At 32.0% G+C, this 27,993-nt stretch overlaps 2 protein-coding genes across 11 annotated transcripts in view; one reads left to right on the top strand and one right to left on the bottom strand.

The window, feature by feature from the left end:
• Window positions 1-44: 44 nt before the first annotated feature.
• LOC124357780 (protein AMN1 homolog) lies at window positions 45-19,421 on the bottom strand. 9 transcript variants are annotated; one of them, XM_046809828.1, is made up of 6 exons: window positions 10,067-10,090; window positions 9,077-9,246; window positions 5,726-6,000; window positions 4,506-4,720; window positions 2,347-2,515; window positions 45-207 (listed from the first exon to the last, which is right to left on the bottom strand). In XM_046809828.1, the coding sequence occupies exons 2-6, from the start codon at window positions 9,079-9,081 to the stop codon at window positions 131-133; spliced, it is 741 nt and encodes a 246-aa protein (XP_046665784.1). In that variant the 5' UTR covers window positions 9,082-9,246; window positions 10,067-10,090; the 3' UTR covers window positions 45-130. The 9 variants fall into 9 exon arrangements, with proteins under 9 accessions (XP_046665784.1, XP_046665781.1, XP_046665788.1 ...); XM_046809825.1 differs by lacking the exons at window positions 9,077-9,246; window positions 10,067-10,090 and adding an exon at window positions 19,058-19,417; XM_046809832.1 differs by lacking the exons at window positions 9,077-9,246; window positions 10,067-10,090 and adding an exon at window positions 10,943-11,121.
• The window catches only part of LOC124357779, a 64,060-nt gene continuing 49,719 nt past the window's right edge, over window positions 13,653-27,993 (top strand). The window contains exon 1 of one of the 2 annotated variants that reach the window (XM_046809824.1): window positions 13,653-14,004. In XM_046809824.1, the coding sequence (XP_046665780.1) occupies window positions 13,822-14,004 (183 nt within the window). In that variant the 5' untranslated portion in view covers window positions 13,653-13,821. Of the gene's footprint in view, window positions 14,005-27,424; window positions 27,969-27,993 lie in introns of those variants that run through there. The other variant, XM_046809823.1, reaches the window with a different exon arrangement.

Here is a 27,993-nt window from a genome sequence, read left to right on the forward strand (position 1 = left end):
TATTGTTATGCATGTTGGGTATTGGTTAAGTAAAACACTGTAACTATCAAAATTAACATTTATTTTCATACTTAAATACTAAGTATAAGTCATAATATTTAAAACAGTGACAAGATTTAAAATATTTTTCCTAAAAGTAAAATGTCCATGTAACTTGTTTCTTTTTGTTTTTGCCCAAATCAGAGCCTGGTCCCAAATGATTGTCTCCTAAAAGCATCAAAACAAACAAATGTGAAATATTTTACCAGTACAATTTATTGACAAATCCTAAACCATCTTAAAATTAAAATAACAATACAACTTTATCAAGGTGTAAAATTAACACAAAACTTAAATAGGGCAGGAAATTTACTTGAATCTCTGAAAAGACTTCTCTCACTGTGTAAATGTATACGTTTAGACCCAGTGACATCATGTATCAAATCATGAACTTGATAACGACCAGTACCGAAAATGCAACATGTATGTCATGTACATGTCTGCTTATGTTGCCGATCTTTGGTATTTAATATTATATCTTACATATTGCTACAAAACATGTTTATTAAAACTTCTAAGCATTACAAACTGACTAAATGGTTTATATAAGTTACAACAATAAGTTACAATAAATACTAGGATAACAATAAAAGTTATCCTGGTATCTTATTGTTCCTAACTTGAGTTCAGCTGTTACAAATCAGTTCTTATCAGTTGATTGCAACTCCATCAAGTTTCTTAAATGTTTTGCTTGATATTGAGCAGGATATTACTGAGTCTATCGCAGAAAACAATGTTTATAATATTTTTAATTGTATCAATTACATTCAAGTTATGTACATTAACTATTATCTAAGTTTTTCAGGTTGCGACCTGTAAAAATATTGTATCTTGAAATATTTTGGTCTCGCTATGAAGAGCCATCTATGTTAACCTGAAACTAGTTTTAGTATCAATGATTCAAAAGGGTTGTCATAACAAATTTCATGTAATAAATACATTTTATATTACTGAAAGATAGCTCTCCACAACACAACCCAAATTTTGTGATTTCAAGATTTTGTGTTAATATTATTTTTAATTGCTAATTATGTTAACAGTGTGAACTGAAAAAATTAGATGAATTAATGATACCACCCACATAAATCAAGAACAAACATGTACCTAAGTTTATATTTAGTTGTAAAGAGTAAATTAGATGAAGGTGTTTTTCTTTGTTCTGATGATACAGTAATGTAAACTGATTGAATAGTGGTATAAACTAACTAACAGTTACTTGCGGCTTCACGCATGCTAGTGATCTGCTGAAAAAACAGAAATGCTATGGGTATATTCCTTTAAATGACATTCCAAACATTCCTGAGATTATGGTTTACTGAAAGATATTCCAATCTTCTGTTCCATTTTAGAATTAAGCTTAATGAACAATGTTTTAGGGCCCTGAAGTTGGAGTTTAAAAATTCTATGATTGAAATAGTTCCACCAACAATTTCAGTAACAATTGAACTATTTTGGGCTATTGTGGATGAATCCTGGTCTAAGTTCTTGGGTTTTCAGTTAACTCACTTGTGATGTAATAAATGATGGCACTGTATTAATTTTTGAAATTGAAGCATGTATATTTTTGATCTACATATTAATTTAGCGTTCATGTTAGGAGCTGCAGATGTTAAGTAAAATTGTGACCAGCCTTTAATTATAGATTTTGCACATGGATGAACACTTCTTGTTCAAATAAATTATTTTTCTGAAGCAATAGTTGAGTTTACCTTGTTACCCCATCAAGTATATATGTCCCAAAGACAAAATTTTAAAATGGCAACGAATATCTTGTGACACCTCAAATTGAAGCTCATAAAAAATGCTGTATTTTGGTTAAAAAAAATTGAAACCAGCCAAGCCATTTGATATCAGCAGCTAATAATGTAATTTCTTACACAAAAATTATTAGTCTACAAACTACTGTACTACTGCTAATAACAACAAGATTACTCACTGAATACTGTTGTAAATCCTTTGTAAACTTCAAATCAAATGTTCAAATTGGTAGCCATTGTTGTTCAAGCAAAAAAATAACCTATTTTCAATTTCTTGCCTAACCTTTCTAAGAGTTTCTCTGGTTCAGCGTCTGCACTCAGCAGTGATCCTGTTTTTCAAGTCTTGGACACCAGTGGGATGTGTTTTGAAAACTACTGATTTCAAGTGACCCCACAAAAAAGAATATATATAGTGGGAATATAGCATTTAATATAGTACTACTACTATAGTACTACTAGTATAGTATATTTTCTAATTCATTACACAGTTATGTGACCATAAACCTTATTTTTTTTTTGTATATTTTAGTAAGAGTGCATTAGTACTTACCAGATACTTTAGGACAGTTTCCACATGCAAGAATCGACAGATTGCAACATTTATTGATGAGAACATTAAGACTTTTGTCAGTGATATTGACACAATTGTTCAAAATCACTTCTGTTAGTGTCTGGGAACAGACTCCATCAGCCATGGCTAGCAGACTTTCATCACCAATCTGCAACAATCACTATCTGTAAAAATGCATTTTGAAAGAACTTCTGATGTTAATTCTACACCGATTATACAAAAAAATTTGTAAAGGGGGTGTTTGGATAATTGAACATTTCTGAAAAAAGTCTAATATAATATATAACATTGTATACATAAAATAGTGTCAAAGCAATTAACAATAATAAAGTAATTATATTACATAAGCAATATTCAATCCACAGTTAAAATTCTTATGTTACAGAAAATTACTCCTCAGTACTGTATAATGCCTTACCTTATAGATATAGTTTGAAATTTTTATTAAATTGATTCATATTTTGCTCTTTTTTAAGTTAAGAGGTAAGTGCTTAACAAATTTCAAACCTATAAAGCTGGGGTTTTTATAAAACTTTTTTTATGTGATTGGACTGTTGGGATATCTTTTTCTCTTGTATTATAATTATAAATACCTTTGTTTATAAAAAAATGTGTCATTAAAAAAAAAAATTTAGAATAGTTTTATATATTAACATGGAATAAACTCTTAAGAATCTCTTATGTCAAGTTTTAAAATTATTCGAATAGCACTCTTTTCAACTGTAAAACTGAATCCAACTTTGATTTTGATGCACTTCCATACACCTAGTGCAATACTACCAAATAATGATCGATCCACTTTTTCAAAATCATCCCATAATTTTAGGTTTGTCAAAAAGACTTAAGCACTTAGTTTACGCTATGCTTCATCGACTGTTAGAAGTCACACATCACAACAAACAATAACATGGACCGTTAAAAACACACTGATGAGTTGTAAAATTTTAAAGACTGATGTTTGAGATATACCTAATATTTGAGAATCATTTCTTGTAGAAGCATGAGGATCTTCTGCAGACTATAAAACGTCAAGTGACATTGCTTCGTTTGTAGCCGATTTTGGTCGTCCAGGTTTTGGGCAGTCTGTAACGCTGCCTGTTTCCTAGAAACGTTAGACTGTCTTTTGAACTCCTGATTTAGATACAGGGTATCGATTGGGATAAGTGTCAATAAATAAATTCCTTACTTCATCATAAGATCTCACCCGGTCTCTGTAGCCTCACATCATCAGAATCATAATACGCTCTTGTTCACTTAAACACTCCATTTCAACGTAGAGTGTCACAAAAATACGTCTTAACTTTGTTAATTCCAACCAGAAAATAAACATGATACTGGACTTCTTCAAAACTGATAAGGTAGGGGAGGCCTGCTCTGCAGCAGGTAATAACTGTAAAACAGGTTTGAGTTTGTAAGATTAGTGGTTGTCTATTAAAGATACTTATCTTCTGAATGTGGATGTTTATGTTTTGCCTCAATTAATTTTTAGCTAATTTCAATGAGCTGCCATTTTGTACTGGCTTAAGATAGAAAGCTCTAGTTTCCACTGTTCTTATTCTTTTATCGAGACCTTTCAAATGCTGTCACTTAAAAATTGCCCTCCCCCAAAATCCCATTTTGGGAAAATGGGCAAAGTTGTAACAGTGACTAAAAAGTTGACTTCTATTTCCTAGAAAGATGTCCTGAGTTCCATCCCTCAAGTTCATCTGGTGGATTAACAGGCATTGTTTTATCAAATTCTTCTATTGATGTAATTCTACATGACACTTATTATGTAGTTGCACACTTCCATTATGTTTCATCTTTATTCATAAAAAACTAAACAGAGTGTATCCATACTTTTAACTCACACTGTATATTAGGTTTAGATCCTATGACAGAATATTTCCTTTGATATTCTAGCTATTGGAGCTATAAGAAGGTCTTACTCAATGTTTCTTTTTAATTTAGGAAATTTCATTCCACACATGTTGGGTCGATCAGGTAATTTCCAGTGTTTATAACCCTGGAGTGGCAGGCCGATTTTCGGCAACACACTAACAAAGACTTAGTAACTTCAACAGTAAAAATCATTATGCTCAATAAATTTAAGAGTTAGGTATTAAACAAAATAATAATGAAAACATGTTCAGTGTTACCGAAGTTGAAGACAGGTTGGCAGACTGCAGGTTGTGGAGGGTGGCGAGACTGACGGCTGACCTGTCGGAGAGTGTGTGGCAGCCTGACACATCGAGCTCCTGCAGCAGTGGACAGTGAGTGGTTAGGGCAGCAAGGACATCATCTGTCACACCTTGGTTCCTCTGTACATGCAGCTTCACTAACTGAGGCAGGCTAGTGAACAGCTGCTTTAGAGCTATCAAGATACTTCATAAATTATAAAGGATTAATATGAACAGAAATTTTTTAATGTCAACAATTTTTTAAGCATTGGTTTAAGATCTATTGTTTTTATTTAGTGAAACAGCATGAACATAATTTCTATTGCAGCTAATCATAATCGTAAAATGCTTTGCTCATATTCCAATAGGCTCATAAGTTAAAACAGTTACAATTTTGTTTCCATTTTCTCAAAAACTTTCAACTAGAAGAAAAAATTAGACTAAAAAAACTAGTAATGTTCTATTTTATATTTATTAGATTTTCAAAAAAGGAAGAGGAGAAAAGAATTTTAAAATCACAATTATTGTACAGAATCTCATAAGGTGACTTTCCTTTGATTGGAGATAATCAGCTAACAAACTTATACAAAATAATTAAGTGAGGACAGGGTGACAAATTTGAAAGGGTTCAAAATTGGGCTTGTAAAAAGTGTATGTAGAACACTGATGCATTTTTGAAAAACCACTTAAAACATGTACTAAAGGTTAAAATTGTTGCATTTATCACCAATTTGTACTTTAATGAAGAGGTGACTGTAATAGATTATTTTCCTAATAGAACAAAGAAAATTATTTGTATGCCAAACAATTCAATGAAAATATACTAACATTTCGTTTGAGCCAGCAAAGTGTTATGTAAATACAAGATCATAAACATTTTCACCTAACATAAACATAGATAGACAAACACAACTAAAATTTGTCCTGCTCAGGTGTTAAGGTTCCCTGACGCCTAGCCAATACGAATCACATATTCAAAAGTTGGGTTAGAAATATGGGATTTCCTTTAACTAAAATTGAGGAATGGAATGCCAATTGTAACCATTGAATTTTAGATTAGTAGAAATTTCAAAGCAATAATAGTCAATTAAATGTATAAATTAATACGAAATGGAACAAAAAATAATTTACTATAGCTCTGGATATTAATGTGGTATAAATATATAAATTTCTAGTATAATGAAACTTAACAAGCTTACCAAGACTACAGTGATTGTATTGGTGTTGAGTTGGTGGATTCATTTGTAAACTTCTGATTTTCTTGCAGCGGGAAATATTGTGCAAATCATCATTTGATATTGTTGATTCATTAATGTGTAAGTTCTTAATGTTAGGATGCAAGAAATTACTAATACATTTCTGAGCTTTGCCATTGCGTAGGGCAAGATTCAGAACATCTTCTTTTACAATATCAGGTAGATTTTGTACATAAGTTACTTCAAAATGGTTCAAATCCACAAGTGTCTGAACTGACCTGAAATATTATAAGGAGTCAGATTTTCAAAAGTAGCCATTACTAGATTTATTAAAAAAGAATTTTTTAATAATCCAAATAATGTACATTGTCTTACATGTTGAAACTGCTAAAGTACAATAGACTAATTAAATTATTTAAAACATTAATTTCAATCTTTATTGCAAAGTACTTTATCCACTAACACTCAAACCCTACATTGTCAACCCCTTCTAATCAACACAAAAAGCTTTACCGTTGTTTGTAATTTTATAACATGATTAGGAAATATTCAAGAGTGGGAAGCAGAGAACAAGAAACAAAGAAATAGCCCAGAAGAAAAGGGACATGTTAGAAAGATATGTATGGTAAATAGTTCTAGAAGAAGGAAGATTTGAATTTACAAAAGAGAGGATTATGGTATGTGCTAAACAGTTCCAAAATGCTTTCAATATGAATAAAACAAGGTATGTGTAGGCCACACCTCATGTTGCATAACATGTTTCGCAGACGATGCATGCAACATTTCAAGTCTATAGGTCAATGTGAATGTTAAGCCCAGTTCCAGTTCACCTTCCTCTTAGTACAGCGTCTGAAATCTGACGCTGTCACAGATTTGACACCTGACAGAGCCTCCAGAAGTTGAGAAAGCTTTGTTTATGACAAACTGGTTCACATTACTCAATGATTTGTCTTCTTCTCTGTAATTCACCACAAGGAACAGTTGTAGGAGTTGAATCATCTTTAATAGGGGGACTAAGGCATTTTCTTTGTTTAGCTTCTATTTCACTTTCTGAATCAGAGAGGTGGCGCTTTTAATCCATATCGCTTTGATCCCTGGCTACAATGTATTTGTTAATTTGTCCTAACGATGTGGGTGGTTGGTTTTTCCATAAACGTTTTTGCCAGTATGTCAAGTAGTGCATGCCAATTAACCGGGAACCCCCGGACGTCTCCCAAACCGTAGTTGGTGAGATGGTCCTAACTCAGTTCCCTGGGGCACGGTTTTCATCATTTACCAAGCTGGGAATTTCACCCAGCAGGGATCACTTCTGGCTGGTTGATACCTTCCAGTTGAACCTACCATTGGGTACAGCAAAAACCGATGTGTCACTTAAATCTGGCAACCTTATGGATGTCCAGGAGCGGCTATCACTAACCACAAATGTTGAGATCCTGGGGTGCAAGGATAATTCGATAGGTCTAGTCTACTGCGGGAGATGACTGTTGGAGTTGGTGGGGTTCATTCCCTAAGTATCAGAATTGACTGGTTTCTGAACCAGTACATGACTTATGCCTCAGCAGAGACAAGCTCACATCAGCTCTCAAATAAGACTATCACTGTGGGCTTAAGCACTCCCAGCGTGCCATGCACTGGATTGGTTGAACAAGGCTGAAAAAAAGAAGGGGAATGACTCCAGGAATGTCTCAACATCGGAAATAGAAGAAGGTAGCCAAGATTGGCCAGAAATAGAAAAATTAGTGGAATCTCATTTGGAAATGAAATGAATGAGGATTCCCATTGAAAGGGCACGTCTCAAGTGGAAGTAATGACATACCCAGCTCGGGTAACCCCATGGTCACCATCACGTATTGTGACGCTTCCGTATTTATATATCAATTTCTTGATTTGATAAAGAAATTTTGTTATATTTCATATTTTAAAATCAATAACTTCTAATTATTAATCATACCAAGCAATTATGATGAAAGTGTTATGATACTATTGTACTAAATAAGTAACAGCTCCCATCTATAGCCATATGTTTAAAACCTCCAAAATCCCAACTTTAATTTCTAAAGATGCCTCATAAAAAAATTATGCTTTTTTTTCTAAGTATTAAATATATACAGTACAAGTTAAAATTAAATTTAAATCAATTGTGGATATGAAGCAATTTGTTCTGAACATTTTTTTCTTTTTGCAAACAATGTAAGTAAATTGATTAGGCGTATTTTGTTTCCTGGCATCTCATATAATTTCTTTCTATTACATGATTTATTTACAAAATTTTCTTTCAGAGAATGATACATAACAACTCAAACAGACTGGTGCAGATTGATAACCACAAAAATTGATGTGGACATTTACAGGCAACTGAATTTTGGGATCAGGTTTTGCTATTGGTTGCAACCCATACAAAAGCAGGCTTACCAATAAATAAATCTGAATTAACAAACTGAATGTGTAGCTCATTTGAATATGGTGTTCGAAATGTTCACTGTAGGGTCTGTATTTCCTAGAAAAGAGCTAAAATAACTACATAATTTTTCCATACAAAGTCAAGGCCAATCTGTTACGTGAAAACAGTTAAAAAGTAGTTAAGCAGAGAGACGTTGATATTAAAATATATAAATATCATTGAGGCATCTATGTACTGTTAGTGGAATATCCTACATCTCAAAAATAAATATCAAAGCGTTCTGGAACGTAGCATGTACTATATCATCCTGGCAAGAAATAAGACAGGAATTATAATGATGGCAAGAACATGTCAGAACAAACGTTTGAATCTGTCTCGTTGACTGTTGAGCTAAGTCGGTATTTACAGAGACAGAGTGGTCTATCAAGGAAGTCACTTTGACGTTCTGTTTGCTGGATAGTAAGTTATATCTGCTGATTGTCATGAGAGCAAAAAATTTCAATAGGTTTCCAATTAAGAGAATATGAGATTCATCTTATTTTTGTTAACTAATCCTGACACCATAATAAGTACCATTAATAAATATAGCCAGCGAAAGCACCACAGATAATCTTTCCTCACCATTATAAACATGGATTTAACTTCCAATGCAATTAATTATGATTGACAATAGAGAAGTTAAAAGGCAATTATTTCTTGCTGAGCAAGAAGAAAGTGATGATCCAATGGGCGAGAGCAATGCCGATCCAAATTATTTACCTGATTTAAATTCAAAAAGTAATGGAGTTTAGCACTATATTGGTGCTAGTATACTTATTTAATTAATAGAATATTATATACTAAACAAGTGTTAGCATTGGATTTAACAATAAACTTATCTACTTATATTGAAATAGTTGATTATTGCAGTATTTATGACCAGCAACATTATACAAAGCACACAATAAACATACATCATGTGATTCAAATTAAAGAAAAGTTAACTGAAGACCATCCTACATATTTAATAACCAGGTTAATCGAGTAGCTCACAATACTGTTTGAGAAACTCATGGCACTAGATAAGACGCGATTGCACCACTGCAGAGCGACGAGCAGCGGAGCAGATTGTTCTAGCCTAAACCTTGCCGGTCTTGAGAATCATCATGGGAAACACATAAGCTAGGTTAGGTAAATCGAGTAGCACACAATACTGTTTGAGAAACTCCTGACACTAGATAAGACGCGATTGCACCACTGCAGAGCGACGAGCAGCGGAGCAGATTGTTCTAGCCTAAACCTTGCCCGTCTGTGGCAGTCATGAGAATCATCATGGGAAACACATAAGCTAGGTTAGGTAAATCGAGTAGCACACAATACTGTTTGAGAAACTCCTGACACTAGATAAGACGCGATTGCACCACTGCAGAGCGACGAGCAGCGGAGCAGATTGTTCTAGCCTAAACCTTGCCCGTCTGTGGCAGTCATGAGAATCATCATGGGAAACACATAAGCTAGGTTAGGTAAATCGAGTAGCACACAATACTGTTTGAGAAACTCCTGACACTAGATAAGACGCGATTGCACCACTGCAGAGCGACGAGCAGCGGAGCAGATTGTTCTAGCCTAAACCTTGCCCGTCTGTGGCAGTCATGAGAATCATCATGGGAAACACATAAGCTAGGTTAGGTAAATCGAGTAGCACACAATACTGTTTGAGAAACTCCTGACACTAGATAAGACGCGATTGCACCACTGCAGAGCGACGAGCAGCGGAGCAGATTGTTCTAGCCTAAACCTTGCCCGTCTGTGGCAGTCATGAGAATCATCATGGGAAACACATAAGCTAGGTTAGGTAAATCGAGTAGCACACAATACTGTTTGAGAAACTCCTGACACTAGATAAGACGCGATTGCACCACTGCAGAGCGACGAGCAGCGGAGCAGATTGTTCTAGCCTAAACCTTGCCCGTCTGTGGCAGTCATGAGAATCATCATGGGAAACACATAAGCTAGGTTAGGTAAATCAAAACTGTTAATGTATAGCCGACTGTGTTACCAAATCAGACAGTGCTTTAATGAAAGCATACTCAAGGTCTATAAAAATGTTAAGCCTGGTCCTTAATTCTGTTGAGACTGAAATGAAAGATCATTTAAATGTTCTAAAAATAAACATGAGGAGCCTGTGAAAATAAGTTAAGCAGACTAGAATATTTTTGAAAAATGAGTACATTTATGTGATGGTACGTAAGAGCACTTGGGTAGCTTTGAGGAAATTGAACTCTACACACCTCTGCATTTCAAAGTTGGTAATTTCTCTTGTGGACATATAAAGAAATATGAAGTGGTGGTAATATTGTTTAATATAAGGACTTGAGTTTTGTTGGTATTATCGTTGAGCAGAAGTACAATGATGAATTTGATTTTAAGGTGTGTTGTATCAACATTCCAAAATAAAGTCCTATTACCGTAAGTATGTAAAGATCTCTTAATAAAAATATTGTTTTATTTTGAGAAATTTGATCTATTTATACCTAAAACATAAACGGTAAAACACCAAAAATAATAATTTGTGGAAATTGATATATGCCAAAGACATTGATAAAGGCAAGGATGTCCTTTATTCCTATCTTTATCGAAATACGTTAGCATAACTTTTATTATAACAGAGAATCCTACTAGATTAAAAGGTACTTTGGTATTATACGGAGGTCGCTTTGTTCCTATCTACTATTTGTTATTGGATATAAACAGAGTATATAAGCAAAAACATGTTAGTAGTAGTATCAAAGTTATTTTTATAATAATTAAAATTTCATATAAATTGTACTTTATCTTACAGTATAAAATTCACCGAATAGCTTCGTTATTTTATTCCAAATTACACAATACAAAACAATACCTATTACACTGTTCACACATACACATTAAAACCTGACACACGAACGGTTAAAGCCACGTTTACATTGAAGTGACAACGATAGTTGCCGATAGATGTTTGCAATATAGGTTGCAACGCATGACATAGTTTGCTTTTTTTTGTCTGCGACCGAATCAGAACAAGCCAAGTGACACAAACTGTGTGAAAAATTTTGAGTACAAAGGGGGTTGTACTTACTGCAACAGCTTGTATTATTTGGGTTAAACATAAAAGACCGAAAATGTATTGGTTTAAACCTTTATTAAAAGCAAGAGTAAGGTATAGTGGCAGCGGTTAATGATTTTAACAGAGATGATACGGATCCTTTTACTGATGAATTGAGATGTAATGGTTGTATACAAATTTTCTTCGAGTGTCTAGACACGATTTTGATATTGAACTGGTTGGTATTGGACATATAGTTTGCAAGTAAGACATCTAACGTGAATACTATATGCGGGGCTTAATTCATTGCAGATTCACCCTGGTGCCTCAACTCACAAGGTCGATCAAAGTTGGCAGTCGCCTTTGATATTTACCGACTACCATCGGAATATTATACTCAATCCGGATGAGATTAATGTAAATCTTATTAGTTTTGTGCAAGAATCACAGGCTACTAACTACTACGTCTTATATAATCCTTAGTATTTTTGTGTATGTTTGCTTTCCAATTCAATAGTTAAAAAATATTAGATTTCTCAAGTTACCTCTTGCAGGAATATTAAACAAATTGTTAGAAGGTATCTCTCCTGACCTACACCTATAAAATAATTCGTCTACAAAAAAAGGTAATAAAGAAATATTAAATAAATATCGGTCAATTTCTATTGTATATTTTCAACAATTTCTTAATCACTGATTTATAACCAGAAGAACAGATCTTTTTTTTAAATTTGAACAGTTATTTTATGAAAACGGTTCAGTTTTTGAGGATGTCCCTTGTGAAAGGGAACACTCACTTCAAAAACTAGATTATAGCATTTTGGCTAATGTACTGAACTTAAGTCATCTCACGAACAACTATAACAATAAGAACCATTTTATTGATATTACAACATTATGTTGTGTCATTATTGAAATACACACATTTTAAATATAAGACAATACGTGGCTGTAAGTGAAAAACATTCTTCTACCATAATACAAGTATGGATGTTTCTCCGGGCTCTGTGTTTGGACCTTATTTTTTATAATCATAATCAATGACCTTCCAAAACATCTAAAATTAAAGTAAATCGTGTACGCGAATAATTATACTAAGTTAGGGGTTACTCATGAAAATGTATTGCAATTTTGATCTATAATAAAGATTGCACAGGTAACACAACAGTAGTTCTCGTTTAGTAAACCTCTCTGCAATCCCGATAAAAGTCATAATTTAACATCAAGTTTAACTTCTGATTCTAATGATTCTTACTTAACCAATTCAGAGAGAAGCGTTTTTTTTATTTTCTTCTTAACTGTGAGATTTCAATCTGGATTCAAAACGTAATAATTGTAGTTGTCAGTTTGGTAATATAAAATCTCCAGAATATGGTTTTATTTTGGAAGTTAATTCAGTATGTGACTAATACCTACCACAGTAATGCCTATTTGGCTTGTTCTGTATATTACTATACAACCTATGGATTAATTTTCTGAGGTCATGCACCATCGGAATTTTAGTTTCAGAAAATATATAAACACACATTACCAGGGGCAAATTCAAACTTGACATCCAATAGCACACTTTCCAAAATAGTAATTAATTTCAGATAAATTAGCTTAAATTCTTTAAGACACTTCCAAGCACATCAGAGTTAAAGATGTAACCTATAAATTAGTTAAGAGGAAAACTTTCCATTGTCTTGTTAATAGTCTACACTATTTAATTTATGGACACTTAAATGCATGTTCAATATCGATGAAAGTATTTGCGTTTTGCGCGCATTAAGTTTTATGTATAATTCATGAATATGGGAGTATATGTGCGCTATAACAAATATTTTTTTGCGTCAGCCACGTGCACACACACACATATATATGCGTATGTGTGCGCACGTGGCCTACGAAAAAATATAAAATAAATGCATAAACAACTTATCATGACTCTGATTCACTGGGTAGACAGCCCTCTTGGATATAGTTGATTGATAATGCATATCCCATTATGATCACGGCAATAAGTTGTGATTCGATTTTTACGTTAACTAAAACATCCTTCCGCATGAATACGCCCGTATGCCTCGGCCTTAAAACCTGTTGTTGCATCGCAAATTCGACCTGTTAGATAAATTCACAGTTGAGAATACGGATATTATAGTTAAAGAGTATGAACTGATATGTTAAGTCAAAATTGGACCTTTCAAATTCACAATCAAGCCCTGAAGTAACAGATCTCTCAAACCAAGGTAACTGTTGACCTAATAAGGAAAAGTAACAGTTAAGTCCACCACTAGTGATTGGACACTAGAGAGTACTGGCTGGTCACTGAAAATTAGTGAAAAGTTATCACTGAACTCACCAATATATCGAGTCACTCTTTTAACTTACTATATTACTACATGCAGAACTTGATTGTAAAACAAAATCAAGGATGCAGCGCACAGCGTTAGTTTCCAGATTTCACGCTTGGCTAATGGACTGTTCCAGTACAACTGTTCCTGTTGTTTGTTAGCCATATTGTTTTCTTGAACTGTTGTTAATCCAAGTGTAAAACTTAAGTTAAGCTGTTGTTAAATCCAAGTGAAGCCAAACGGCACAAGTTCAAATATTAATCTTTTGCTACCGTGTTTTGGGTTCTCCACTAACAACAAAATGAGTAATCATAGTAAAGTGAGAACAAGCATTTTATGGTCGTACTTTACCGTAATAGACGATAAAAACAAATTGGCAAAATGCAATTTTTGTGACCAAAACATGTCCTACCGTGCTACCATCACTAATCTAAAAAGTCATCTGAGGAAAAAGCATTCTTCACAAGCGAAGATAAAAATTCAGGTAGGGGTTTGTTAATAATACAAATTAGTCTAGTAGAAAATTAATAGCACAACTTTTTGTATACCAGAGCTCCCACAACAGACTATATCATCACATCACTTGCAACACAACAGAATCACTCTTTTGAGCTGTTAGGAAACAGTTTAGTGTAGCAAATGTAAAGTACTGTTGTTTGACAACAACCTTGTTATTTGCTAAACTGTTGTTTGCAAACAACTTTGTGTATATCTTTACACTTCTTATCTCTTGAAGGTGAAGTTCAATAACTTAGAAAAGCAGGACATGTTAGGATGATTTTCATCCTATCATGTTATATATCATTGTTTTACTTAAATATACAGAATAGAATAGAATAAATATATGGCATAGAAAATGTATATTAATTTTTTAAATGTTTTATGAATTAAAAACACAACAAATCTTAGGGTGTACCAAAAAAATAATATTACAATGGGGCCTACTTCCAATACAGGCCAAGATTTCACTTTATGTTGAATGAGAATTAAATGGAAAAAAAAACAAGCATAACACTGACTCCAAAACCATAAACAGATAACATTTTTAAATCAGAAACTTGTAAAATAAACATTACAATTTAGAGCATTTCATAAAAAAAAATTGCATTAACCAAAACCAATACTAGAAATTTTTAAGTTGTACACAACTGAAATATAGGCCTATGGTGAAAAACTAGAATTTAGTTAAAGGATACTTAATGGTATTCTCAAAATCAATGATCATTTGAGTTCTATAAACAGTTAACTATTTCATCATGATAGTTGATTCCATTATGGACAGCTGTAGATCATTGAAATTCGGCTATTTCTAGCATTTAGGGCACACAATTTTTTCACTTAAGTTGTACAGAACTCATCATATGAGTAAAGTAAGGAAGAAAGGGAACATAAATTTAGGGTAAGGAAATATTAAGGAAGTTACACTCTCGGGTAGGTTCGACAGTCAGGTAATTCAAGCTTTCAATTAGATGTTAATTAAATAAATATTTTTGAGAATTAAATGGAAAAAAAACAAGCATAACACTGACTCCAAAACCATAAACAGATAACATTTTTAAATCAGAAACTTGTAAAATAAACATTACAATTTAGAGCATTTCATAAAAAAAAATTGCATTAACCAAAACCAATACTAGAAATTTTTAAGTTGTACACAACTGAAATATAGGCCTATGGTGAAAAACTAGAATTTAGTTAAAGGATACTTAATGGTATTCTCAAAATCAATGATCATTTGAGTTCTATAAACAGTTAACTATTTCATCATGATAGTTGATTCCATTATGGACAGCTGTAGATCATTGAAATTCGGCTATTTCTAGCATTTAGGGCACACAATTTTTTCACTTAAGTTGTACAGAACTCATCATATGAGTAAAGTAAGGAAGAAAGGGAACATAAATTTAGGGTAAGGAAATATTAAGGAAGTTACACTCTCGGGTAGGTTCGACAGTCAGGTAATTCAAGCTTTCAATTAGATGTTAATTAAATAAATATTTTTAATTAACATTTATTTAATTTAACTTTTAATTATTAAATAAATAACTACAGTTAAAGGGTAGAGTATGGTAAGCAGACCTAGTATTTTTATATCAATATTAACCCTTTGAGTGCCGCAGCGTCTACATAGTAGATGTTGTTAAATGTGCATAAATTGCCGGCATCTACCCAGTAGACGATTTGTATTTAATTAATATCACATATAATTCATTTTTGTTTTGACAAATAACTTATTTCACGGCAATCTATAAGTTTCGAATAATCAATTGTGATTGATTTTTATTGTTCACCACCCCCTTGTAGTTATTTGCCATCAGAAAAAAAAACAGATGACGCAATAGTTGGTCAGCTCCTACTTGTTGCCATTAACTACACAGTTTCGTTTGTTGTGTGTTTACATTGTGCTAGTGTCGTGTGTTTATGCTGAAAACTGTTGTTATTACTATTCTGCAATTGTGTTCAGTAAAACTTACAATGCATTTGTAAACTTCTTTTTTCGTGTTTAGTGACGTATATTTTATTGTTGGATTGGTGATGAAGTAAAACGCAAGTTCCAATCAAACTATTGATTTTAGGTGAAGTAAGGTTATATTGTAGGTCTGTGTATATTTTTATATACTTTTTATATAATTAGTATTTTACAGTCGTCTTACTTCATTGAGTGAAATAGGATAGTTATAATATTGTTTCTAAACTTTTGACAAACGAACAAAAATTGCTTTTTGTTGTATTTTGTATATATTGCAGTATCTGGTTAAATATTACTGTAACACACCATATTATGCATGATTTTTGTTCAGTTTTTCATGCTCTTTCATATGGTATAGCTAAAAAAATTTTAAAAAAATATTGTATAAATAAAATTTTAGTTCAAACTTGAAATTTATTTTTTTTCATTTTTTAGTTTTTTGTTATAATCTATATTCTTTTTGTGTAAATAGAAATAAAATTATAATATTATATGGAAAAAATACCTTGTTTTATAACACACAATCTAAAAAAAATTATTCAAATCGGTTGAATAGTTTTTTTAATATAGTTTTTTCCACACACGCTTGCAAAACAGAAGGAAATGCTCCGGCAATTTATGCGTATGACTTGGGAAAATATGCCGTGGCACTCAAAGGGTTAATAAACAATATTACTCAATTAGACCCATCACTATAATCAGCCGATACTGATCAATAAACTTTAACAATTAATTAATTGACTTAAATTTGCACCAACAATAAACCCATTTTCAGTTTCTAAACATACATTTTATGTACAAATTACTTTATCTAAATATAATATTTAACTTTAGAACACTAAGCGAAATAGCATTTAAAGATAATTAACTGTTTATTGTTAATTTCAGTGTGTTCCTTTTGTTAAGGCTTCTCTTATTATTTAAACAAGATCTTTCCTACTACCCTTAGGACTTGTATAAACTTTTCTGTATTGTTTGATTGATGGTTATGGCATTTTTATTATTTATGAGATTGACATTGTAAGTATGTAATTAATCTTTTTCATTTCAAACATATGACTTTTATTTTAATTTTTAGGTATGTTAATGTTGATTGATAGTTCTGTTATTCGATATATGAAGTTTAAATATTTATACTTAATGATATAAAAACCTGAGTCCGCTTTTCAAACTCTGCCCCAGTTAAATTATAAAAATTGAATCTTGTGTAGGCCAGTTTGCTCTAGGTCCAAACCTCTTGAAGTAAAGTTTGCTCTTTACTTGTTAGGAAAGGTGAGTTTTTACATTAGTTTAATATAAATTACAAATAGTAAAATCAATTTATAAAAATTACTAACATAAACTTCATTTTTATACTTACACATAACTTTATATATAATTTTCAATTAATATTGAATCACAAAAAGTATTTACTCCGGACAAAAAGTACTTGTTCCGCCGGAACTCAAACCCGAACCTTTCGCTTGCCAGGCATATATATATACACATTTTTTACAGTGCATTTAATAATATGAGTCATCGAATTATTGAGATAGGGGTATAGCTTAACTGCTAACTGCTGAACAAATTATGAACCCATTCATCGGTTTAATATTTCTATAAACCCATCTTTGGAGAAGCCACGAAACCGTAATTCTAGACAAATATATGCTACTTTAACTTGTCAACAGTTCCAAAATTCACTTTTGTAGATTCTCACAACATGTTTCGAGATGAACATCCCATTGTCAGGTGTTTAAAAACATGGAAGTGCAATAATTAAAGAAACCCTTAAAACCACATAATAAAACATACACATGATAAATATTTATAAAAACACATAAATGGTAGGTCTACCGCACATGCTGGTGTGTCTGATTTATTACAATGATTTTAATTTGTATAGCCTAAATTAATTTAGAACCATATTGGCCACTTTGGTACTATCCAGTGACCACTATTTTTTGAAAATTTTTTATTGGGCATTAAAAAAACTACATTATATTAGAAAGAACAGACTTTATTTAACTTACTGTAAAAATTACATATCATTTGGACGATCACTCTGTCCCTATCTACTATTTGTTATTGTGCAATGTAAGTAGATTTAGATATGATACTAGTATTACCAATGTTAAAAAATAACCTTAACAAGTACTCATGTGATCTGAACTTGAATTTGGGGATGGTTTTCTTTTTTCGCTAAAAGTACAGAGCACAGGTACCACTGAAACCCTACACTTCTGGCAAAAAAACCATCCCTCGAGGTAGTACCTGAAGTCAAGCCAGACCATGCTCGTAAACTTTTTATATTTATAATATGTACCTATGTATAGCGTAATAACAAATGATAGATAGGAACAGAGTAGCCTCCTCGCCGATATCACTTCCTTTGAGAAGCAGAAAACAAGAACCGAGAGCCATAACGATATGTAATTTTTACAGCAAGTCAAATAAAGTGTGATCTTTCTTATAATGATCATATTCTTCATTTGATAAAAACAATCCAAACATTCCATAAAAACAACCAAATAGGCTACAGATTGAGGAAATAACACATGTAGATCACCATTGTATTTGTGCCACTGTTCTTTACTCAATACCATACAAATGATTTAAATTTGATCCATATTGTTATTCAACACATTACAAACTTTATATTGTAAATAACTATAATTAGAATGCTTTTGTATTCAATAGGTTAAGTGTTAAAAATCAATAATTTGATACAGTAGTAATGTAATTTTTTAAATAAATTAAAATAATTTTTTGAGTTAGGGATGCACCTTGTCACATTTCTATTTGTAATTTTAGTGTTAATTCTATATATTAATGCAATACATTTTTAATGTCAAAGTTATGGTTGTCTGTGTTTGATTTTCAATTTAAAAACATTGGCCTAGTTTTCCCCACATCCCCTTGGTTTTTGCTCTACAAATTCAGGTACAAAAATATTGTATATTTTAATATTTATTAATGTGTTTTTTATTGGCTTCCCAATACAATAGGGAATTAATTTCCAGAAGGGATAAGACTAATCTCTTCACAGAAACATAGGCTAATACTGTAAATAAAATACTTAACCTACATGCTGTACAGGGACGGAATATGACCACCATATCCAAACATTATAACAAATTTAAAATGTAGGTTAATTTTCAAATTTGTAACATTGCCAAACACTTTATATTGTGCGATTGATTACTTTGATCTGATTGTAGACTGCTCCAACTCAAGGCTCAAGCAGTCAAGCACTAGTGTCTCTCTAGAGAGCGTAGCAATGTTGCCAATCAGGTTCCTGGTAATTAACCTGCCTTTAAACTTAAAATGACCCTCCAGAGTTACCAAAATATCCTCGTTTTATCCTCCATATAATTGTTTTTTACGAGAGGAACTTTCAAATGTATTAAGAACGGTTCATAAAATACTTTTATACAACTCTTAGACTGTAATTATATAATTGTAAATCAATTATTGCAAATTACTTAATTATTACAAATTAAAACAAATCTGGATACTTAGATATCAGATACTGATAAACTGTATAGACCCATAAATATTGTTTGGAGATCCAGTATCCCTTAAACTTGACCTTTCAGTCTTGCACTATGTTTTAGCAAGGTATTGTGATTCACTTGAATAGTACATACAAATATGTACAACAACAAATGCATATGTAACTGGAGAAACACATTTTTCTCAGCGTTTTGTTAGAAGGCTCAAAACCAACACAACCATTCTGGGTTTTTTTCGTGTAGCCTCCATAATTACCATTAGAGCAACAACTGTTGTTGTTTTAAGTTTGTTTTATGTGCTGTTTTACAGTTTTTGAGTTCACTAAACACTCTTTCAACAGTCGCATTACCATTAGAGCAACAACTGTTGTTGTTTTAAGTTTGTTTTATGTGCTGTTTTACAGTTTTTGAGTTCACTCTTTCAACAGTCGCATTACCATTAGATCAATAACTGTTGTTGTTTTAAGTTTGTTTTATGTGCTGTTTTACAGTTTTTGAGTTCACTCTTTCAACAGTCTCATTTCCATTAGAGCAACAACTGTTGTTGTTTTAAGTTTGTTTTATGTGCTGTTTTACAGTTTTTGAGTTCACTAAACACTCTTTCAACAGTTGCATTAGAAAATGGTAGCACTAATAATAGTTTTAGAATTTATTTCAATTTTGGAAAAATCCTAATGTATTGTTCGTTGAAAACGCTGTTTCTCAATACTCTTGGGCTGGTTTAGACGAATCCAAATTCTAACTCTACGATTAATCGGTGAAAGTCATTTCCATTCGGAGTATAGATTTTAAAGATCGACTTTTAACCACAGGAACTCTGTTCATTACTGGGGACAAATTTTTAATTTCAAAGTTCTGAGCTACTTTTGGTTGAACAATGGAAATTATCTCAAAAAGTGAATTCCAACATAAACAAACCAAATGTTTTATTTGACAAACTAGCTCAATATAAAAATGCAAACATGACTAAAGAAATATTTCAAAAGACTAAGGTGTGTAGAGTTTCGATAAATTTCTATTTTCTTGGCGGTTGAATAAGCTCAATGTACTCTCTAAAGACTGAAAAGTGAAAACAAGAAGAGTTTCTTGTACTTTACTGATTTCCAAATGGGGACTTTAGAACTACAATCACTGAGAACCAAACATTCTCTACTAAACTAACTATATAGCCTATTAAGTAATCACATTCAATCGGTTCAAACCTTATCGAAGCAGGCAAGGAGATATCAAAGAATATCTAGTAAACATACCGCCATAGAGTAACGACAAAAATAAGTGAAAATAAATGTAGTATTAAGTGTCATGTTTTCTGTTACCATTACCCTCTTTTAACCGCTCACATGCCATTATCGTCCCAAGTACCTTCCATCATTTAAATTACCCGAAAATCAGATAATTACTCGCTCATTGGCAACCCTGGAGAGTAGTCTTTTTTTATACTATGTTTTGAGAGTTATCAGATGTGTCGGGACTCCTGTAGTTGATACTTTGTAACGGTTACTCATTTGCCCCAAGAGTAACCGTTAATAAAATCTACAATTGTCTCAGTTACAGTTACTCCATCACATTTGACGTCACAGGTGTAGATGCTCCAAGTAACTAAACTTGTACATTTTTAGATGTAATAATTGGTGACGTTGAAGTGTGGCTATAACACTAGCTCCCTCCAGTTTACAAATAACTGTACATGTCAATATATCGATGTATCACAATGCTTCATGTTTTGTTTTATTAAATGCATTTCATGTTGAAATAGAATTAACGATTGTTTTATGCTAGGAATTTATTACTATTGCTCTTGCTCCCTTTGGTATTATAACATTTGGTTCATTCGTGTTTTTATATTCAAATGTTTCGTATTTTCACGTGTAATGTTTACATATTATGTACCTCATAATATTAATACCGTCATAAGTAACTGTAATCAAATAGGTAATATCCTCTCTGTATTAATGTGGTCTTGGTGAACCGATGTAACAGTAACAAAAGAGCTGAACTAGTGTAGAGGGGTGTTATTTAACGTAATAGGATAAACAACGTTGTTGCCCCGCCGAAACAGTTGTCTCCGCAACGTGTTGCGAAAAACTCCATGTTATTTTGGCAACGTGATGACAACGAACAATAAATTCAATCGTTTCGTTGCCTACAACGGTAGACTTGACCTCCCAACAACGTGTTGCGAGAAACTGTGATTTTTGGAAACCTCATGATAACGAACAATGAATGAGTTTTTTAAAATTCATATTAATAATTTTTAATTGTATAATTAATTCTTAACTATAAAATTATATGGATGATTTATCAATGATATAATAAAACCATAGTTAATAGTTTTATTTAATTGCAATGCTTTATTGGTCTAATAACATTTTTTATTAAAACATAATTTTATTACAAATTATAATCATACAAAACTTGCTGGATAACGTGAGTTTAATTTTAAAAGTTTGCTTTCAGTTATACCAAATTATACTTTTAACCCTTTAAGTGGCAAGAAACCGAGGTTCATAAACTGTTATATTTTTAAGTGGAATATTAATATGATACCTTACGTTACCACTAATACATTACAGTTTTAAAAATATTTTTACGTTTTTTGGGCTTTTTAGGGTGGGAAATTATTATCCCAATGTATCTCTGGGCAATGAGTATTTTTTTGTCTTGCCTTGTATTCACTGGGATAATATATTCCCACTTCAAAGGGTTTGTAAATAAACACACATAAATGTAAAAGGATCATAGTGAATGTTTATTACATACAGTATAAATACTATGGAAAATATAAGTATTCCTAGAATATCATGGTTGGAATAACAATTCTTGTCAAATCAATATGAAACAACATTGTAGATACTGACCTAATCTAATACAACTGAAAACAATAACACTCACTTTACTTATTCACATGAAACAAAACATAAAAAACACTCAGTTTTACATGTATGTTGTTGCAAAATGGTCAAAGGTTACATGGTCTTGTGGAATAAGGAAAAGCAGCCCTTGCATATTGCGACTTTACAGCCACTATAAATCATATTGTTTCGCTTTTCTTTGGTTTTGGTGGAGCAGTGCGCATATCTTCTGTATGTGTCTATCTTTTGTGGAAGGTGATCTTCAACATAAGTAGACTGTTTTCCACAGTTGGTTTTCTAAACGGACTGTTTCGTTTCCTGGCTCTAGACTTTCCGGAAGTGTACCCAACTTTTTTTCTTGATGTAAAAGTGCCTATCAACTGATTGACCAACTTTGACCTAAAAGTCAAATGCGACATTAGTTTTGATGCAGCGTCCTTACAATCTTTACTGTACAATATGAAACTATTGACAATAGCTGATTCAAAAAAGAAATAAAAAAGCTTCATCCACCAGCGTGTAGACTTTTGTGCTAGATTGTAGCTAGACATGTGTTGATCAAAGCGATCTACTCCACCCATGTACTTGTACTAGGCTACTGCTTCTGGGCAAGTGACTTCTCGATCTCCTTTACCATTTGACTGCATGACTGTAACTTTTTTGAGGAATTTTACATTGCGGATATTACTGACACACACTTTTTTCCCTATCCGCCCATTTCACAACACTTATATCACCACTCTGAGTGATATTGTTTATTATATCTTTATTGTTTTATTATATATCACTTCCTGATGTATAACCTTCCTGTGTCATAATATTTTCAATTATGCCTTATTCGTGTTGAATAACACAATAGCTCAAACAGTAACCTAACTTTTACAAGACTGCCAGAGTAACATCCAAATAACTGCTTTGCCAGAACATGGACAAAATAGTTTATTCCTAATAAAAAAGAGTAAGTTTTTGTTGTTATTTACAAATATAAATCTCTCAAGCAAATATAAAATTTATATTTTTTTATATTTTTTGAAAAAAGCATTACATTTTCAGCTTGTAGTTCACAATGCTACATTTTCATGAATAGAAATTTTTACATTGCAAAATACAAGTAAAATATTATATAAAAATGATTACAGATAACTAAGGAATAAACTACTTATCTTTAAATTATTTCTTGATGTATGTTAGTGAAATTATCTTGATCCTAAGTCTGAGGTATGGACAAGAACAAAAACATTGATATCTCTGAGTGACAGTGGGATAATATATTCCCACTTTCAGACTATCAGAATTGTTAAAGACATTGATAAAAACATTGAATTTAAATTATATAAAGAAATATTGAAAAATAGGTATGATGTAAGGAAAAATCTATTTCAAGGTCATCTTAAGGGTTGGACCGGAAGTGATGATTTAAAAAAATACTTTAATATTTACTGATCCTATATACCAAATTTCATCAAAAAAGCTTCAATAGTTCTCAAGATATAAGCGTTTTAAGATAAGGGATGTTTGGGGTAGATTTAGAAAATTTTGTTATTTTCATGAAATTTTAAGTAGAACTCGCTTGTTTTTGAAGTTTCAGATTTTTCTGATTAAATTTTTTATTTTTTTTAATGAATATTTTAATATTCATTGGGGATGATTTCACCCTTATGGATAAGTTAAGACGAAAGAGTTAAGTATTTACTATATGTGTACCAAATTTCATTAAAATCGGTTGAGTGGTTTTTGAAATATAAAATTATTAATAAACTTGTAAACTAGCACTCCTAATATTGTTAAAAGTGAGAACAACTTATATAGCAGAGATATAGCTTATAACTTTCGAGACTCTCCGTAGCTCAGTTGGTAAGACGCTTGCCTTCAAAGCCTGAGGTTCTGGGTTCAAATCCCAGAGCTTCAGGCGCGCTTTTTATTGAGGAAGACATGGTTGTCGTTCAGTGGTTGGGGACAAGTCTTTACACGAGTGGCCATAGTGTAATGACTATAGAACAAGCCGAGTAATGACAACAACTGTGGTTGGCGCGCCATTTGCTTCCTCGCTTTTCCACTTCATTCCTTAATTCCTTCTCTTCCTTGATTCGTTCATTCCTTCTCTTCCTTAATTCGTTCATTACATTCATCATTCACATCGTTCATTAATACAACGTTACACTTACAAAACACCCGACACAAATTCCCTATTTGTATCTCTCCATCAACTTCTACACAGTAGTTACCAAAGAAAATTGAGACTTGAAAAAAAAACCAGGGTCCAAGACCCGAATAAATGCTCCTAGCCATTCACTTGGTTGGACAGTAGCAGTGCAGGGCCAAGTCTCTAAACAATAGACGCCGTAGAAGTTGAGTAGATATGAGAATCCCAAGCGCAAAAACACGCACACTAACAACACTACACCAAAGACACAATCATTCATTTTGTTAATCAACGAAGTAATATGGTTAATATTGTATAATAAAGATTTTTTCATTACAGAGCTTAAGAATATTGAAAGCGATAACTCATATTATAGATTATAAAACTTTCTTTTCTTTTAATTTGAATTCCCTCCAAAAAAAGTCACAAAAGCCGCTACTCGTGGTGTAAAACCAATCGCTTCTCCAATCAATTAGTTTTTCTCTTTCTTTTTCGGAATCACATGTTATATACATCAATATTTTTTGCTGCTATTAAAATTCATCATAATCCCCAACAAGAAATTTATCTTTGTAATCTTTAATAAACTGTGTTGTTAAATCTTGGTATTTACACACAGTCTCTAATAAATCATTTGGATGAATAGCAAGAGATATTTTAAGAGTGTATTTAATATCGTTGTTAAATCTCCAATAACTGTGTTGAAACAGCATAAACACGTGTTGAAAATATTCTGATTGTTGTTTTTCTATCAATTTGTTGTAAAAATACTTTGCGAGTTTGGTATATATATATCCAGTAAAATTGACTCTTGAATATCTCTACGATTCAAAAGTTTAAAAACTTTGTATACCCCATATAAACGCATCACCTGTAACACTGGAATATCTTCTGTATTTAAGATTTCTAACAACTCTTCGTCAGTTGAAGGTATCAATTGTTGTTTTACATATTTTGGTAATTCATTGAACTCATTAAAATTGTCTTCCTTTATAAGTTTTTTAAATGCTAGAAACTGAAGTGATTTTGGAGATTTCATTTTTTCACACTTAGACATCCTTGACTATTTAGCAAGAAATTTTTTATTTAGAAAAAATATTATTCATAAACTTTGTTATATTTTATAAAATTTCATTGAAATTAAATTTAATACTTATACAAGATTAAACATATTCACGTTCTTAAATTAATTTATTCCATCCATGAAAGTTATACTATAATGATTCAAAATTGCATTTAGAAGGTATATTTTCATTTGATTTTTAAAAGTCCCCAAACTGATTTACTGTTTATTTTCATAGATCTATTTATTGACCTTAGACCGTATTTTTATTTGAAATTGTATTGTCCCGAAACGTGTCCTAGGAGTGACATATTACTATCTACTTATATATATATATATATATATATATATATATATATATATATATATATATATATATATATATATATATATATATATATTGAGGTAATAGTATTATTACATTCATTAAATGATATAATTTTAAATTATTAATAAATAATAAAGATAAACGCCCATGGTTGCAATGATATTTCTCGTATTGCAATACATTTTCCTATTATATTACTAAAGATAATATTAAAATATAATACTGCACCAGTTTTAAAACTTCTTAAAAAAAATTGGAATGTTGAAAAAATGATAGATTTGCGAAGATAAACTCATTATACAGAGTAGGGTTTTAAACTTTGTTGTATACGTTACCAGCAAAACAGATATTCCGATAAGCATCCAATTTATTTCTCTATATAAGTATTCGCATGAATTTCGCATGTTGAAGAGAATTTAGAAAAACGCCTTTAGCCCTAGGGCTCTGCTTTGGATCGATGAGTGCAAACAACTAAGAAATTCACACTTTTATTTACACGTCTTACATAGTTTCCATGCAAATTTTTGATTGAGATCTATATTAACTATAACGTCCATTGTTATTGTTTATAAATTTTATTGGCAATTGGAGTTTGCTTCTTTGGCCCTATGTTGATTAAGTGTTAAACATTTGTCCCGTAGCAAACATTTACATAGCTTCTTTCTCTTATTTCAAAGCATGAAACCCCATTAAATTTACATTATTATTCCATAAAACGTCTTGTTCCAATATTCGTTACATTCCATCCGATTATTATAGGCTTCTAGAATAGTGTGCAAAGACGTAATGTTCTAGCCCTAAGGATTCAGCCTCATTGTTTCGATTAGCACAAATCGATGAACTTTAACTTATCATTTACTTTTGGACGTCATGTGGTTTTTTAGATCCATGTGACAAGAATGTTCGGGATTATTGTTGACATAATAGATTACGCTCTATGGCTCCTTTTTATCTACAACGCCGCTTGCGAGTCATCCCCTCGTGGTAAAACAGTTGACCACAGTATATTACTATTTTTGTTCAAGTCCATCCAACACAAGGCGTTTGTAGTTATTGAGTAAAACACGGGTTTCTCCGTTGTTGGTTAATTGGGGTTTCAATCCTTTTGGTTTACCTCAATACCAAATATGACCTTACTAATTATGTGTAGAACGCCCAAATCAGGTTTTATGAATATGCGTTAGAATTGCGGGCTTGAGTTTCTTAAGGACAGCAAAACAATCGTTTGTACATATTTATGAATGTCTGTGATATATAATCAAAGTATTGCTTTTATTAGATAAAAGTCAAAGCTCAAGCACGTCGCAATAGATAGATAACAAATATGTTGAAATATATGTCTATAACAAAGATGTATTGATTTCTAAAGTTTTGGTTATCATGTTTTTAAATTAATCAGTATAAAAAATGATAGTTTAATTATAGAAACTTTTGATGTATAGTTGGATATAATGTTGGATATAATGAACTACAGTTATATAAATCTCGAAAAGTTCTCTTTTGAACTGCTAGATGTCGCCGTTACATTCTCTGTGTAACTGCTTTTCTCGTCGCCATAGTCTTTCACGTTTTCGTTGACGTGAAACGTTGCTGCTTTGCTGTGGATCCGTGCTAATGGTGCAATTGTAACGTAACTGTTACTTACAGTGTAGATTTGCTTTGTGAGTGTGTTCCTCTTAACTTTAATTTTCCCGTGACAGATCACTGGTATAGTTTTGTGCTAAAGTTCACCTGGATACTGACTTACGCGGCAAATTGGAGTTGATTTCAAATCTTGTAAATAATTGTTACCATGTCAGACATTGAAGATATTCATCAAAACGTGGAAAGTGATATTGAAAGAACCACCCGTGAATTAATTGTTAAAAGGGAATCATTCGAGAATCAAGAAGTATTTTATGATAAGAAAAGAAAAGAAAGGCAAAAATACAGTGCTATATGGTCAAAATTTACAATTACAGACAGTGATCGAAGTATAGCATCATGTAATGTTTGTGGCCACAAATTGTCATTCAAAACAACTGTTAGTAATTTGAGAAAACATATAGAAAGAAAACACAGGTATAATTCTCGCACCTTCACCTATTCACCTTATGGGGTAAATACCTTTAATTTTGCATATA

The sequence above is a fragment of the Homalodisca vitripennis genome, chromosome 3 (assembly GCF_021130785.1).
Source record: "Homalodisca vitripennis isolate AUS2020 chromosome 3, UT_GWSS_2.1, whole genome shotgun sequence".
Lineage (NCBI taxonomy): Eukaryota > Metazoa > Arthropoda > Insecta > Hemiptera > Cicadellidae > Homalodisca > Homalodisca vitripennis.